Genomic DNA, 17,258 nt, shown 5'->3' on the forward strand with positions numbered 1-17,258 from the left:
AAGCGCTAAATAAAAAAGAATGCTTAATATTCAATGACAATTATTCTTCATACTATTTCGCTGAAACCGAACAATAATTAACAGGTCTAATACTTGCTAGATGCTTATTATAAAAGATTTAGAACAAACAAAATTATTAAAAAGATTTGAAGTACAATGAATCTATTATAATGGACATGGATGACATAGTAAAAAAGCAACGCAAATCAAGTCACCGAATAAAACACTGATATGAGTATATATATTATAACCTATGTTGACAAAGTGAGATGTTTTTTACTAAGCTGATTCGAGAAAAAACATCAACACCCATGTAGGGACTAAGATAGCCAAAATAAATTACAACGTAAGGAAATTAAACTACCAAGTTTATTCTATCACACATAATAACTGGAAATTCACATTATTAATAATAACGTTTCGAAGTAGGACATCCCAATAATAAATTATAACCAATAAAAAGTTTCAAATTATACAATCACTGGTCAAAAATTACAAAAAGGAAATAAACTTCCTGACAGATTATAACAGCTTACCTGGATTCCTTTATGAAGTTGTTTTCTCGGAGAGGATGTCACAGAAAGTTCAGGACTTTTCACAGAAGCTTGACGTTGATTAGTTTCATTTGAAACATCATTTACTCCTCCTCCAACTGAGTCTCTGTTTAGAGCTGCTGCTGTAGCTGCAGCAGCAGCACGTTTATTTGGCGGTAAGTGTGAACGTGGGAGAGTAGACATTCCGGGAGTAGTGGCAACATTATTTGAATTGCTAGACAAGGCACCTGAAGATATAAAATGTGAAGAAAGATTAGCATTAGATGTAGTAGGATGAACGGAACCACTTAGTCTGTTATTAGTGGATGAAGTTCCTGAATTCACTGAAGAATTTATTGTAACAACAGAATCATTGCATGGAGAAAAAAGATTTTGGCCAGTATTAGAAAATAAGTTTGTAGCAGTAGATAGACTGTTTCGATCATTAGTAGCGTTCAAATTACTAATGGATCCAGATGTACTCAAAGGAGGAGCGAATGGTGGTCGACGTAACATTGTACTGCTTGCTCCAGAAGTTCTATCCTTGTTGCTTGAACCACTACGAGTTGGACTACGGAATCTACGGTCATCATCTTCATCGTCAACTTTGACAATATTACGATGTCTGCGTCCACTTTCATCGTTGTCATCCATATCAGAAGAAGAGGGTGAAGAGCATGTACTATAATTGCTAGATTGAGAAGAACGCTGTTTAGCAGTAGATGCCTTCTTAGATGGTGATGTTTTATGGATACTCGAATCATTAGTTCCAGATTTTCTCATTGAAGAAACAGGTGTACCCGATGTGTTGTAAACACTTGATGAATGATGCGAATGCCAACGATAGTTATTCGAGTGCCTCAAATTCTGACTGTCGTTTCCAATGGGAGAATCACATCGGTCAGTTAGCTCGTCATCTTCATCTCGAACATTACCAAAACTATCCATTTGTTTGGAATACCTTTTAGAACGTTTACCTCCGGAATTCGCTGTATCTTGAGTCGAAGTTTTATTTGGAATCGTTAACCGTTTTCTTTTAGCATCTTCAATACGATTAAGAGAGTTATTTGAGGCAGCTAACTTCGGTCGTCCTCGAGTTGGACTCTAAAAAGGTCAAATAAGGCTAATAATTAGAGCAACAATTGGAAACGAGGAAAGAGTTTAACTACGCGCCATCAAAAATGTAATGTAAACCTAGTGAGAATTTTAACATATGAGCATAGTCAGTAAAACCTATGGAAAAATTAGTGTACACTGTGAGAAAATGCCAATAAAAAAGATGGACTACTCAACATGTGCGGATTCAAGATAACATGCACATGAAACTTGAAGCCAGTTAGTCATTATGTTAATTTAGTTTCTTTTTGACAGAAGCGTTATTTACAAAGTTTACATTAGGTTGGTAATATTTGTAACTAGTTAGTAGGAAATAACGATTGAATAGAAATTTTACTCTAAATAATTATCTCAGCAAAGCATGATAAACGTTATATCTAGATGGTTGTTTTCTTGATATACTGCGTATAACTTGAGCAATAAAACGCCAGAACCCTTACAAGTCGCAGTGAGAAGAGAGAAGAGTAGTGAAAGGAATGTTATTCCAGACTGTGAATCATAGCACAAAATTGTCAGGTATTTATAGTTTTTTAGTAAGAACGAAATCATCATAACAGTCCTCCAACCCGCATACAGGGGGTTATTAGCATTGTCCAATCGGGAAGCTACAGGTAGGAATTCTAGGATATTCTTCCAAAAAATGATCGGATGGAATACCTTCGGCTCCTTCTGAACCTCTTACAGCTTCCTCGGGTTCACCCGTGGTCCGTCCTCACAATAGAATTCAATATAACGTTAAATAGAAAAGTATATGCAAAACAATAATCTAAACGCGTTTACATTTCCATCGAGATATGTTCAGTTGCAAATCTAGCTTTGGTAATCATTAACATTTTTTCGTTAACGCAGAGGACAACTACAAACTAGATTCTCCTGAATGCCAGAGGACAGTAGCACCCATTCAACTGTAAGTAATTGGTTTTCATACAGACAGTAATGGAGAATAATTGTGGTTTACAGAGGTCTCATCCAATGTTAGGCATTGTTTCATGTTCATTTGCGTCAGCTGTTAAATAACGTGGGAGCAAAATCCGACTCAAAACCTCCACGTGGAGCCACTGGGTAGTGGGGGAAACCCCGCTAGTTCATTCGGGCGCTAAGCAGAGATCGGATTAATCTACCACTCCTAAACTGAAAATGGATTACTTGGGGTTCAAACATTAAGGCTCTCAAATGTTGCGGACTTCCCGATGTGTGTGTTTGTGTAAGTGAATTCCACGAGTCACAGTTTGTGTAGGTAAGCATATGCAGAGGGTATACGCCTGGATTGAAAAAGAAACAAACTGATATGTCTGCTCTATGTCTAATAAAATCAGCTGCCTAAACCAACAAGTCGAAGATATAATAAAAAGACACGATTGCACATATTAGGGGAAGGTGATCATCAACCCTCCCTGAAAGTGTTTATGCTTATGTGCACGCCATTAAGTGCGAGGGCGAAAGTCTTTGTATCAGTGGTATGCATATAATGCTCAAGAGACAGTCAGTTATGGCGAATACGTTCGAATAGAGGTTAACATCTAACCTCCTGAGTGGATATACCTATATGTATGCGAAAGGATGCATAAGTGAAAACTTATATGTTACCTGTATGTATGTAACGCATACTTGCACCTGGTGCGATACCCGCGCGACGAGAATCGGGGGTACTGATTTCACCAGGGAATAACACCCATACAGTGAGTTTGCGAGTCTGGAAAAACAGAACCTATTTCCAGAAAGGCCACCAGGCTTCACCAACATTAAACGGCTGGAACAGAGTTGGATAACGCAATGACGTTTGAAGTGAACGATATTGGGTTCGGGTCCCGGAGTGAATACCAACTCTAGGATGTAGACACGCCCAGATGACGAGTCCCAAGCAAGACAAAACGCGTATCCTGGATCCCACTGCTATTCGCCATTTTTTCTTTACTTACGACTGTTTTATTTTGTTGAACAGTGAGATAGGATTTTGAAAGATGTTCAACGTCGTCCAATCTTAATTATGACTGACATGGCCAACACTGAATAAGACTAATCATCAAAATGTGCTTAAAATGCGATCAATTCACTTGTGCGAAGCCTACAAAAAATATTTTTATTTATATTCTTTGCTTTCAGAGGCCGAGATTACTTTATATTCTTCTTACTTCGAGTGAAGTTGTGATGCTTCAGCATATTATTGACAGTAATGAAACCTAGTGGAATTGATAGCTTGTTATCAATTATTGATCTCCTATATTTTGTATATGACTGTGTCACCACATCACATAAGATAACATTAAGACGTACAATAAAAACAATAATACCAGTCAAATTACATTGAAAATGAAGTCATTAAATAAATGGAAAACAATTAGGGATTGTTAACGGCTAGTCAGCAGAAAATAATGATAATAACTAGGATATGTTCTAAAAAGTTATATGTATTGAGGCTAGTTTATAGAAAGAACTGTAAGATCATAGTATAATTCATTATTGACGTGTATTGATCACCATCTAAGATTTAAACGAAGCATGAATTTGTAGGTATCATTACCAAGGTTTGACTTGATAATTTCGAATAAATTGAACATTTGGTAGATTGGTTATTTATTCTCTGGAGAAGTGGCTTACACTGAGTCACGAAACGTCAGAAAATCTAAAATATTAGTAAATTGTAATTTAAGAGGCTTATTAACAGCCTAAAAACCATATACACAGACATCTCAATTTAAGTGAGGGACAACATTTAGTGGTCTCAATTGTTCCAAAAACTATACTCACGTTAATAGACCATACGTAAGGCTCAGAATTTTAGGGACTTACATTGTCCTACTAAGAAAGAAATGGATAAATATGCACAAATGGTTTGTGTGTACAAAATCGTTTATGCGCCTAAATAGTAAAGAATGAGGAATTTATAATTAAATTTTTCATTTAAAAACAAGTACATATAGTTCCAAAAAAGATACACTTACAGGTTTTATAACACTTGAAGAACCCGATTTCGTCCACAATTCTGAATTGCCTTCAGCATCTGAACTCTCAGCTGTTGGTGAACACCAACTTGAACGAACAACATCGTTAACTATAAAAGTTACGCAGAAACGGTAGTAATGTAGTTAAAATGAAAGTTAAATTTGGTTAACATGAAAGGATGTGTACAGAAAGAATCTCACTTTGCGTATACTTAATTATTTTATATAAAAAGTTCTCCAAATAACTCTAGGATTCAGAGACGAAAGTAAACCAGGTTGATTTATACACCATATAGAATAGTGGATTATTTTGAAATGATAAATGTAGGTAAATTCGAAAAAAATATCGGTGAAATATACAATATAGAAGAGTGAAATGAAAAGCAAACGAATCTACAATAATAATGCTACACATGATACTTAGAAAGTTAAATTCTCATGAATGAACTTCTTTTATATCGTCAAAGCCTTAAAAAAAAAAAGAAAATTCACGGTCAAGCTTCAGTAATTTTGCGAGGTGGTGTAAGGATATTGAATAAGCTTTATACATATATTATAAAACGGCCTATATCTGAGTTTATACATATTGAAATATATTAACTTCTTTAATTAACGGTAAAACTATCGTAAACTGATGGGCCCTGAGTTAACGAATCCGAACTAATATATTATCGCGAATCGCGCAAAATTTAAAGTGCAATGGCTGGTAATTTGTATGTTATTATGAATTAAATGAAAACTGAAAATAGTTGCTTCTCAAAATATCCGTTAAAAAATTAGAAAGTAAATCTAAGATAATGCTTAGGCTGAATTACGAAACCTACCCGCTCCGAAGGCAGATTGTGTGTTTAAGTGCTTGATATGATTTAATGAGTAGTCAAACGTTTATGAAGCTAGGTAATATTCTCCATTTCTAACTCTCACTTTAAATCTTAAGTTTGCAAATAGGAGAGTGGCAAAACATAGTAGTAGGCTGATGATAGGTGATGAAAAAAACTCCATAGTGTGATAGCATTAATTCACTACACTAGCCTGACTCCTATAATGTAAATTTGACCTTTCTTCTTTACTGCAAGGGATAACTTGACATGTGAGGGTTAATTAGGCAGATCAAAGCTATTATTTCACTGTTCCGTTACTTTTAAATGTTAATTGTTTCATAACTAGACAGTCTCCTGATTAGCTGATAACTCGCCTAAGGTCATCACCATAGTATAATTTACCTGATTAACTTATTCAATAGAGTGTCGTTTGTGTTGATAACAGTTTGTTTATACCTTAAGGCAATTATTCACATCCTTTGGTGATCATGTATGCTTGGTCGAGTGTTACAACCCACACATATTCCTTTAATTAGCTTAAATATTACTTACTTAAATCGTCCGATGATTCATCCGCTTGCTCCTATATATATATATATATATATATATATATATATATATATAAATTTCAGAAGATATATATATATAACTTAAATTATATTCCTTCATTCCCTTGCGAAAGCATTTTCATATTTGTTTCGTGTACCTGTGGTCTGTCATATACAACCGTAAACTGCAGTCACTCCATTGTCTTCTGAAATTTATACACCATTGGGAGTTATCTAATATCGGTTATCAGAACGAGTGATAAACGAAGTATAACAATTACTTTGAAGAAATCTGCGATATATTTAAAACAGCATAAACTGCATATTAGGAGTTTGAATGGTTGGAACAAATCCTGAAATACTTTTTAAAACTGAAATTACTTTCCCTAGATATATCTACTATTGTGTCATAGTGAATTGTGACTACTAGTGAAAGTAAATAACCGATGAATTTCACAAAATATTAGTCTTAAAACAGGGAATGAGAAAGAATAACAAGGAAAAAAGTTAGATCTCTGCCACTGTAAAAACATTGAGATTATGGTATTTTAACTAGTTCTAGAGTACTACAGAAGCGTATAAGTGACAAAAACTCCACCTGTAGCACTCCCACAGTTATTACCGGTCCCGAGCTTGGGTAAAGAAGGAGGGTTGTGTATGTAGTTGGCAACCCTATGCCATAGAAAATTTTCTTCTAAAAAACCACAAACCAGATTAAACTAATTAAAGCATTTAAACTCTGCCCACCGGGTTGAAGGAAGAATTATGACGCCTCAAGGTAAAAGCCGAGATTTTTCGGAAGTCACAAGACCGATGCTCCTTCTAACAACAAAAGAAAAATTTTTTATAGGTACATGGAACGTCTGGAAAACGTGAGGACCAGTCAAAAAGCAGCGGAAATGAGGAGATACAATTTGGCGGCACTGCGAATCAGCGAAACCCATTGGACCCAAGTTGGACAGCGAAAGCTAGATACAGGAGAGATGCTGCTGTACTCCGGTCACGAAGAGAAAAATGCTCCACTCACTCACTCACTCACTCACTCACTCACTCACTCACTCAGGGAGTTGCTCTAATGCTGTCCAAAGAAGCACGTAATGCATTTATAGGATGGGAATCTTACGGATCCAGGACCATCAAAACATCCTTCAGAACAAAGAAGAGAGTCACGATGAATGTTATCCAATGTTATGCACCCACCAACAACGATAATAAAGATCATTTTTATGAGAGACTGCAATAGATCCTAGCAAAGTACCCAAGAGAGGATCTCGCCATCTTGATGGGAGACCTAAACGCCAAAGTCGGAATGTACAACACCGGATATGAAGATATCGTGGGATGATATGGACTGGGAGCAAGGAACGAGAATAGCGGGAGGTTTGTAAATCTATGTGCATTTAACAGAATAGTTAGAGACGGCACAATATTTCCACACAAACACATACAAAGCTACATGGGTCTCACCGGATCATACCACGGAGAACCAGATAAATCATATTTGCATCAATAAAAAATCTTGAAGGATAATGGAAGACGTGAGGACCAGGAGGAGCTGGCATAGCTTTAAATCACTACTTGGTGGTTTTCAAGATGAAATTGAAGCTAGAGAAGCATTGGACAGCTGAGGAAACAGCAGTACAAAGATTCAATACAGCGTTTCTACGAGATACTAACAAACTCAGCCAAATCAAGATAACTATCAACAACAGGTTATAAGCCTTAAAGGATCCACTGAAAGAAGAAACTACGATGGAGGACAGCTGGAAAGGGATCAAAGAGGTATTAACTTCAACATGTCAGGAGGTGCTGGACCACAACAAGCATCATCATAAGGGATGGATCGCTATGAAGACACTGGACAAGATTCAAGAAAGGAAGAACAAGAAGACAGCTATCAACAACAGCCGAACAAGAGTAGAGAAAGTCAAGGCACAAGCTGAATGCACTGAAGCAAACAAGAAAGTGAAGGTCATTAGAATCGACAAGCAGAATTACGTAGAAGAACTGGCAACGACGGCAGAAAAAGCTACAAGAGAAGGAAACATGGAACAGCTTTATGATACAACGAAGAAACTAGAAGGGAGATATAGTAAACCAGAGAGACCGGTCAAGGACAGAGAAGGTAAGACAATCACCGAGATTCCAGAATAAAGGAACAGATAGGTTTATAGCAGCTCACATACATTTGAGTTTATATGAATATTCGTCAATATTAGAACGAATTGTAAGACAAAAATTAGGCGCCGAGTATAGAGAAGCTATTATATGTGAAAGTTATATTTAAAATTACCTCAGAGATTGAAATTTAAATAATTCCAAAGTTTTGTTCATCAAACTTGTCTGGACTCCAAGGTAATAATCAAAACGTTTGTTCACATTTAATTTCGTTAAGCCTTTTTATTAATTTCACAGGTTGAAATCATGAGTCAGTTGAAGCTAGACCACCATTGAAACCTGGAAGCACTGGACGGCCGTTTCGTCCTAGTATGGGACTCCTCAGCAGTGCGCATCCACGATCCCGCACCACGCGGGGCTCGAACCCAGGACCTACTGGCTTCGCGCGCGAGCACTTAACCACTAGCCGGCTCAGTGGTCTGTGAAATTTCTAAAACTCTCCACAAAACCCTTTTTATTAAATTATTTAAGAGACAGAGTCGTTCGTACAACAACAACTTTTGTATACCATAGTACTTTTATTATTGTTGTGCTTGTATGCTTGATCATTGCTTACCGGCTACGCATATAGTCATTCTGCTAGTTTCAATGTGAGTCGCTTAAATGATTTGATGACTCATTCGTTTTCCTATATATATATATATATCAGAACGAGCAGTATACGAAGTTTAAGAATTATATCTAATGACGACCGCCACAGATGGAATAATTCGAGGAAATCTTGAATAGACCTCCATTAAATACACCGGACATCGAAGCAACACCTACACACCTTCCTATAGATATCACTCTACCAACGGCCGAAGAAATCACGATGACTATCAGACAAATCAAGAGCGGGAAAGCAACAGGATCTGACAATATACCAGCCGAAGCACTGAAGTCAGATATCGAAGTAGCTGCAAGTATATTTCACCTTCTATTCAGGAAAATTTGGGAGGAAGAACAAGTGCCGATAGACTGGAAAGAAGGACACCTCATCAAGAGACCAAAGAAAGATCTGAGCAAATGTGAGAACTACAGAGGCACTAACTACTGTCAGTACAAGGAAAAGTTTACAACAGTGTTGCTGAACCGGATGACAGACTCAGTAGACGCCCAACTTCGAGGTCGACAAGCTGGATTCCGTAAGGATCGGTCGTCCACAGACCAAATTGCTGCACTACGAATCATCGTCGGACAATCAGTTCAGTGTAATTCGTCATTATACATCAACGTCATTGACTATGAGAAGTTATTTGACAGTGTGGATAGGAGAACATTATGGAAACTTTTTCGACACTATGATGTGCCTGGGAAGACCGTTAAGATGATACAGAATTCATGCGACAGACTACAGTGCAAAGTTGTGCATAGAGGACAACTGGCAGATGCATTCCAAGTAATGACTTGAGTCAGACAAGGCTGCATACTCCCGCCCTTCTTCTTTCTTCTGGTGGTCGACTGGATTATGAAGACCTCGAAATCTGACAGGAAGCATGGAATACAATGGACAGCTCGGAATCAACTGCACGATTTGGACTTTGCAGATCACCTAACTCTTACATCTCATACACAGAGACAAATGATGGTGAAGACAACTAGTGTAGCAGCAGCCACTGCAGCAGTAGGCCTCGACATACACAAGGGAAAAACCAAGATGCTCAAATAAACATGGAGAACACCAACCAACCCAATCACAATTGATGAAGAAACTCTGGAAGGGTTGGACAGTTTTACGTATCTGTGAAGCATCATCGATGAACAAGGAGGATCTGATGCAGACGTAAAGGTGAAGATTGGCAGAGCAAGGCCAGGATTCCTACGATTGGAGAAAACATGGAACTTAAAACAACTGTCTGTCAACCAATATCAAAGTCTGAATCTTTAATACGAACATCATGACAGTCCTACTGTACGGGGCTGAAACTTAGAGTACTACAACCATAATCGAAATGATACAAGTATTTATAAACAGTTATCTACGCACGATATTCAATATCCGCTGGCCGAATACCGTCAGCAGCCTGCTGTGAGAGAGAACAAACCAGCTCCCAGCTGAAGAGGAAATTAGGAAAAAACGTTGGAAGCTGATAGGACATACATGATGGAAATCAGCAAACTGCATCACGAGGAAAGCCCTAACTCGGAATCCTGAAGGGAACCGGAAAAGAGGAAAGTCAAAGAACACACTGCGCCGAGAATCGAAGCAGATATGAAAAGGATGATTAGAAACTGGGAAGGATTGTTCAGCACAGGGTCAGATGGAGAGTGCTTGTGGGCAGCCTATGCGTAAAGTAAATATATTAATTAAAAAGATGATTGCAAACGAAGAGTGTGAACAGTCCTAACGAATACCACTAGGTACAGGCATTCCAAATACCAACCCATCGTAAGAACTGAAGTTATTCTTTTTTCCAGACGTTCACACCCTTCCCCACTTGTTAATTATTAGTCTCGATCGTAATGGTTTATTTAGGACGTTCAAGAGTGGTAGACAACTATAAGTTATGCAAGCATTAGGGCTGAATACACTACTTAGATGTCCGAATCATCCTGTGGCACGTGACTCAAGAATTGAAATCATGAAAATTAAGTGGTGAAACGATAACGTTACATGTTTTGATATCTGAAAGTAAACTTCTGATATTTGATTTAAAAACTGAATGCTAAAAACCACCGCATAACCACCATGACGATAAGTAATATACTTTTTAACAACAAAACGAAAGTCCAGAAGACTGTTTATCCAGTATGTTCACCGGAAACACACTGAGTACGATAATATCTGAATATATTCCACCGAATTGAAACCATTTGGAAAAATATTAAAAACCAGAGGGAACTGGATGGCTCCTGTTAAACACAGATTAAACTGTTTTCAAAGGGCAAAAATATTATGAAAACTGTCGCTGAATTGTCTGATAACAGTTAAAGTAATTTATGATACATTTTAAGTTAAGATAGATGAATGATATCTAGGATTTTTGATTATTTTATTAAATGCCAGTTCATGAAAAATAAATTTAAACCAATAAGAAAGTCCTCACAACTCTTATTATCACCAATACGAATATGAATTAAATTATGGAAAAAAACTTACCAGCTTTTACACGACCTCTAGATTTAGGTGGACGTCCACGACGTGGCATTTCAGTCTTTTTAACTTTCCAATCAGTAGAGGACTAGTAAAACAAACCAAATAAAGGAATCTTCATCAAGCCGTATTGTAAAGAGAACAACACATTTAAGTTTCCAATGAAACCAGTTTATTGGGGATTTCAAATAAAAATATCTGATTTAGTCATGTAACGAATAGCGAGAATAAATAATTATCCATAAGGAATGTTACAACTAATCTGAATAAGGGACAAATTATACAAAAGTATGCATTTTTCAAACGAAGATATCTGATTATTTTAGTTGGAGTCATCGCGAGGAACACAGACCGAGTTCGAGTAGACGACTTCTACCTATTCATGCCGATGTATATCATGGTGACAGTTTTCGCTGGAATGCTGGTTCCCATAAATGTTAGGTCGATTAGAGGGTGGTAAAACGGAAAGCAAATACTGATACAATGTTAGTGAGTCGAGCGAAAACTGTCGGGTTATATTATGTAAAATTAAAGTTACAAAAGCAGTCTCTGAAGTACACAACTTCGAAGAGCAAGTAGGAGTTGGGGCACAAGGAAATATTTTAGGACACTTGTTAGTGTTTGTCAGTCAGTCACAACGCAGAACCTGTGCGTGTGTAGATTGGTCCAAGTTTCGATACCCCCATTAGCAGCATACTGAGATTAAGTTTTTAAGCCAAATTCCAGAATCGTAGATGTAGTAATGTATTAAACAGAACACGGGTGGGGACAATCGAATGTATTTGACACAAAATTACAGAGCATCTCAATAAAATCTGAGAACCAAATATTAAATCGTTAATTTGCAAAATGTCCACCAACTGTTTCAAAATGCCTCAGACTTCATTGTTCTTACATTTTCATACAAATTGCATTCTATTCCCGCTCTTGCTTTCTTGATCTTCCCTCATCTTCTGCTGTCAGACATTACACTCCTGACTCGCATAATATACTACTTATATCAATATAAGTCGCACGCACCACAGTATCAGTGGTAATAGGAAAGATAAGGAATCGAAGATACGATTCGAAAAGAACATAAATGAGTGAAATATAAACAAAATAAAAACATTTACAAGGAATTTAGAACTCCCGAATTTGGGGAAGACAATAAATGAGTGCATTTGTGATATTGCAAACGACTTTGAATTATGTCATTCAAAGTCTCTCACCATTAGTTACGATAATCACGCAGACCCTATTCTGGTAGTCTATACCTGGCTAACTCCAATTGTCAGTGACTTCATGGACTGATGCCATGTTTTAATTCGACCGCCGTCAGCTTTCTTTTAGCCCACTCCTATACCAGAAAACATCGCCCGTCGAAGTAGCACTTATTATTTGTGCACACGAACAAATAATAATAGTCGTTTTTGTTTAACTTCGAAGCTGCTACCTTGACGCGGTGGTCAAGCTTGCCTATCGTAATGACGCAACCGAGCTATATTGGCTGGAACATATGTTCCTGTAGGTTCTACCATGCCAGGCAGGTCGATTGGAGAACGGTAAGACTAAAAGCAGCAACTCAAGGTCTGAGGGCGAAGTCGTACTGCTGACTGTAGAGGGGTGTGACAGCAGTAAGGTGTTTCCTTAAAAAAAGCCCAGCATCTACAGCAATGCTGGCTTCCCACAAGGAAGGAAGGGTAAGAAAATGTCGACCCTAAAAATGTCACACCTCACCTCACCTTACCTCACGGATTTCCGTTTCCGGCAGTAAGGCCCTTTGAAGAACGGAGCTAACACATTAAAAACCTTCCACGAAAAGGCCGTGCGCGACCGGTCTCAAGTAGTTGTCCCTTGGGCTCTGCGGTCACGCTCCCAGGTCGTTGAGACCAACACTAATTCAATTCCCTTTTCAGGTTCCTCAAGAAATACCCTTCCACGGTGTGGGCAGCCGGGAAGTGATATCAACCCTCATACCCGTATCAGCACACGAGACCAAGTTGGTCACATTCAAATCCCTCCTACACCTCCTAATACCTCTCTTATCTCCATGACTAGCCCTCCTCACGTCTCTTTATCACCTCGCACCGCTAGGGCAAACCATTCGAGTACGCGGAACGCTATTCCTGGTCTCCTGAAACCACACTCTAAACTACACGTAGGAGCTTTTAACGTCCGAACACTGTGCCAAATAGGACAGCAGGCTTCCTTAGCTAGGACTTTACAATCCCGCGCCATCGATGTGCACTGCGTCTCCGAGACGCGCATACAGCATACGAGTAGCGTCATTCATTTGACCCCACCATGCCAAAATAAAGAACCGACTCGATTCACACTTCGTGTACCTGGAAGCCCTGATTCTGCTTCCCGCGGCCTCGCCGGCGTAGGCATAGCATTGAGCCCTAGGGCAGAACTAGCTCTATTAGAGTGGATCCCAGTAGACAGTCGTTTGTGCGCTGTCCAACTGAACGGAACAATAAGGATCCGAAAAGATAGGGACACTCGTCGTTGCCTCTTCGTCGTCTCTGCCTATTCTCTTACTGACTGCAGCGCAGATGATGTAAAGGATGAGTTTTACAGAAAGCTTTCCGAACTTCTCCGAAACGCTAGGTGCTTTGACGTAGTAATAGTGGCTGGCGACTTTAATGCTCAAGTAGGTAAACTAAGCGATAGGGAAAGACACCTGGGTGGATCTTATGGTGTAGTGGCTCAAAGAACAGATAATGGCGACCGTCTGTTGCAGCTATGCTCAGATAACCGCCTGTTTCTTGCAAATACTAACTCCAAGCATAAGGAAAAACATCTTTTAACATGGCGACCCCTTATTCGTCTCAACGTCGGACCCAAATAGATCACATCGCTATCAGCCACCGACGGAGGGGTTCGATAGAAGACTGTCACTCATTTTGGAGCACATGCTTAGATTCAGATCATGCTCTAGTGCGAGCGCGTATTTGCCTGCGTCTTGCTGGACGTAAGGAAGGCGCTGCAAGGAAACCTTTTAGGGTCCTGCTTAATGATAGTCAAACTAAGGGTATATTCCAGGAACAACTAGGAAAACAGTTAAGCAGCCATGTAGGTGACGGTGATGTCCGAAAAGCTGTGGAAACAGCAGTGATATCTGCTAGTAAAGTAAACCACAGGGTTAGGGGGAAACACTGGATCTCAGCAGCATCTACCGCACTGATAGATGCTTGGAAACTCATTCCACCTGGCTCTGAACGTAATGAAGAGCGGAGTCAGCTTAAGCGCAAGCTGACAAGTCTACGCAATGATCATGAACAGTGGTGGGTAGCGAAAGCAAGAGAGATGGAAAAGGCAGCGGCAATAGGTAATAGCAGACAATTGCTCAAACTTGTTAAGGAAACCGACTGTTAGCGAAACACTCACAGAGAAAGATGGACATATTATACATTCTCAATCCAGGAGATTGGATCGATGGGCAGAACACTTTAGGGATCAGGTCAACTGGCCTTCAGCCACACTTCGGTTTCCCACGATTTTCAGTCCACCTGAATGGCAAGTTAATGTAGGACCTCCGTCCCTTTACGAAGTTGAAAAAGCCATAAGAAATCTGAAACGAGGGAGAGCAGCAGGCCCTGACAGGTTTACTCCTGAGATTTTTAAGGATGCTGGTTCAGTATTAGCAGTGAGATTAACCGAGGTCTTAGGTAGAATTTGGGAACTGGACGTAATCCCATCTGACTGGTCTCAATCACTGATTGTGCCAGTTTATAAGAAAGGACAAAAGTCCTCTTGTGACAATCACAGAGGAATCAGTTTGACAAATATAGTGTCAATTTACTACCTTGTGTACCTTTATTCCGAAACTGTAAGTAAGTAGAGAATGCCCAAAATATAACCAAAACACTTAACAGAGAATTTAATCGAATTTATTTTACTAAAAGTAAATCATTCTCTTACTATCAAGAATAAAACCATCATTTTTTAAATATTCAGACATTTTTTATCTCTCAAAATACGAACGCAAATTCCCGTTAATACACATCGTTATGAATACCATTAGTTATATTCAACAGAAAGTCTGTATAATGCTAATTGACTCATGACATAATTTGGTAGGCCTTAAATATCAAATAAAATCAGAACAAGTAACTTAGTTGACTGGTTAGACTCCTGGAGAATGCATATGCATCGACTAATTAAAATCACATTAAGCAAATCATAAAAACAACATAATAAGAAAAAGTACTCACATTAGAACACCAGTTGTTTTGAGAACTATTATTTGCGGTGCGAGGAACATCTACTCCTGACAAGGAACCTGATGAAACAGATGAAGATGGGCTATCTGAAGGATGGGATGATGAAGACGAACTTCGGTATTTACGCCGCCGAATAGGTCTTCCCTTGCTATCTCGGAGAGGGGGTCTCCCTCGACCCCGTTGACCACGTATCGGAACGTTTGAATGATTTTCTTTTGATTGTTTTCGATAAGGTTTATCATGCTCACGATGAGTTAAAGATAAGAGGTCAGCAGTAAATGATCCAGCGGGCCTACGACCAGACCCAACTGCAGCTGCCATAGCTGCTTTTGTCTCTGCTAAGGCGGATATAGCTGCAGCGCCCGGAGTACCGGGTTGAACAACCGGCATTGGAAGACGATTACTCGCCAATCTTTTGTCAGTAAGATCGGTGTGTGAATTAAGCAAGAGACCATGGGTTCTGAAGTGCTTGCCACCATGAGTACATGGTGAGACATCACGAGTGGGTGAGCCACCAGTAGGAGTATCACTAGTAGTAGTTTGATGACTGCTTGAAGAAGTGTGACGCCTGTATAAAAAATAAAAAAGACAATTAAGACTGAAAAATTTTTCATCTTCCAAACCAAACGTAAAAATGTTGGGAAATCGAAATATGAAGAGCACAGGACCTCCTAATAGTTTAATAATTTCTAGTAAAATCAAGAATAAATTTTAAAATATATACCTAAATACCAATAAATATTAACACTACGAGGTGAGCAGTTCAAAGTCAGAAGTTAACATGGAATCATCAAGTCACACGTTACAACTCAACCCAGTCTGATTTGTTTAGACAGCTCGGTAGTATTACTACCACGGGTAAAAAAATGAAGCACAATTGTACTTAATAAGGGTGATAAGGGCATGTATAATTTTAAACTGTCGGTTGTCCCCACTTGTGTTCTCGTTCATTAAAGTAGTATTAATCGAATGACGAGGTCAATCAAACATAACTAGCTAAGCTAACACAGAAGACAACGAAGAAAATATTACAGAGAAGTTCGGGTATAAAAAGTACAATTATGTCCAAAATACCTGAGGAAAGTCAATATAATATGACGAATGAACACGTAATACAGTGGCACCAGCTACATAAGAGAACCACTTAGTGTCGTGTAAAAGACATATATAGAACGTGAGAAAATATAGTTTGATTACCTCCTTTTGTTAGCCTTGGTATTACCAGAAGTAAGAGACGATCTAGGACTATCTGCACGGTGTGAACGTTGGCTCTGGATGACGGTTTTACGCCGCGGACCAAGATACATTTCGTCAGAGTAATCATCATCAGATGGGGGAAGATCGCTTTCACCAGAAGAATGTGTGTAATATCCACTATCGATGTTAGCTTGTAATTTACTAACTTCATTCCAAGCTCGTTCAAATCCTCCACCTGAGATCGCACCTGTCGCGTTTGAACGTCGAAGTACACCAACTTCATCAGCTGGGAGGTGAAAAGCACGAGTATGGGCTTTCTTTACGAACATCCGCTCATGGGAGCCTCCAAAGAAGCGTATCTAGAACACACATTAAGAAAGAAAAGGATAAAATCTATAAAATTAAATCCGAAATTTGCTATACTTATTCGAAGAATTTGGAACTAAGTGAATAAACTCAACTTAAAGAGTGGCAAAACTAAAGACAACTTTGAGACTTGCTACTGAACACTTGTAGGGTAAAATGATTAGAGGAAAAAATTTTGTGTATCCACAGATAGAATGACTCAACTGAAAATAACAAAGTATGCATCAATAAATTCAGATTGTCTGAGCTATGGAGCTTTTACTTGGTACCGAA

The 17,258-nt window shown here is 38.7% G+C and overlaps 1 protein-coding gene across 1 annotated transcript in view; it reads right to left on the reverse strand.

Moving 5' to 3' along the window:
* The window catches only part of COG2_1 (Conserved oligomeric Golgi complex subunit 2), a 72,616-nt gene that overhangs the window by 51,595 nt on the left and 3,763 nt on the right, over nucleotides 1-17,258 (reverse strand). The window contains exons 2-6 of the mRNA XM_051214347.1: nucleotides 16,620-16,978; nucleotides 15,414-15,990; nucleotides 11,221-11,302; nucleotides 4,592-4,701; nucleotides 537-1,637 (exon numbers count right to left, since the gene is read on the reverse strand). Of these exons, the coding sequence (XP_051067507.1) occupies nucleotides 537-1,637; nucleotides 4,592-4,701; nucleotides 11,221-11,302; nucleotides 15,414-15,990; nucleotides 16,620-16,978 (2,229 nt within the window). The remainder of the gene's footprint in view (nucleotides 1-536; nucleotides 1,638-4,591; nucleotides 4,702-11,220; nucleotides 11,303-15,413; nucleotides 15,991-16,619; nucleotides 16,979-17,258) is intronic.

The sequence above is a fragment of the Schistosoma haematobium genome, chromosome 2 (assembly GCF_000699445.3).
Source record: "Schistosoma haematobium chromosome 2, whole genome shotgun sequence".
NCBI classification, from domain to species: domain Eukaryota; kingdom Metazoa; phylum Platyhelminthes; class Trematoda; order Strigeidida; family Schistosomatidae; genus Schistosoma; species Schistosoma haematobium.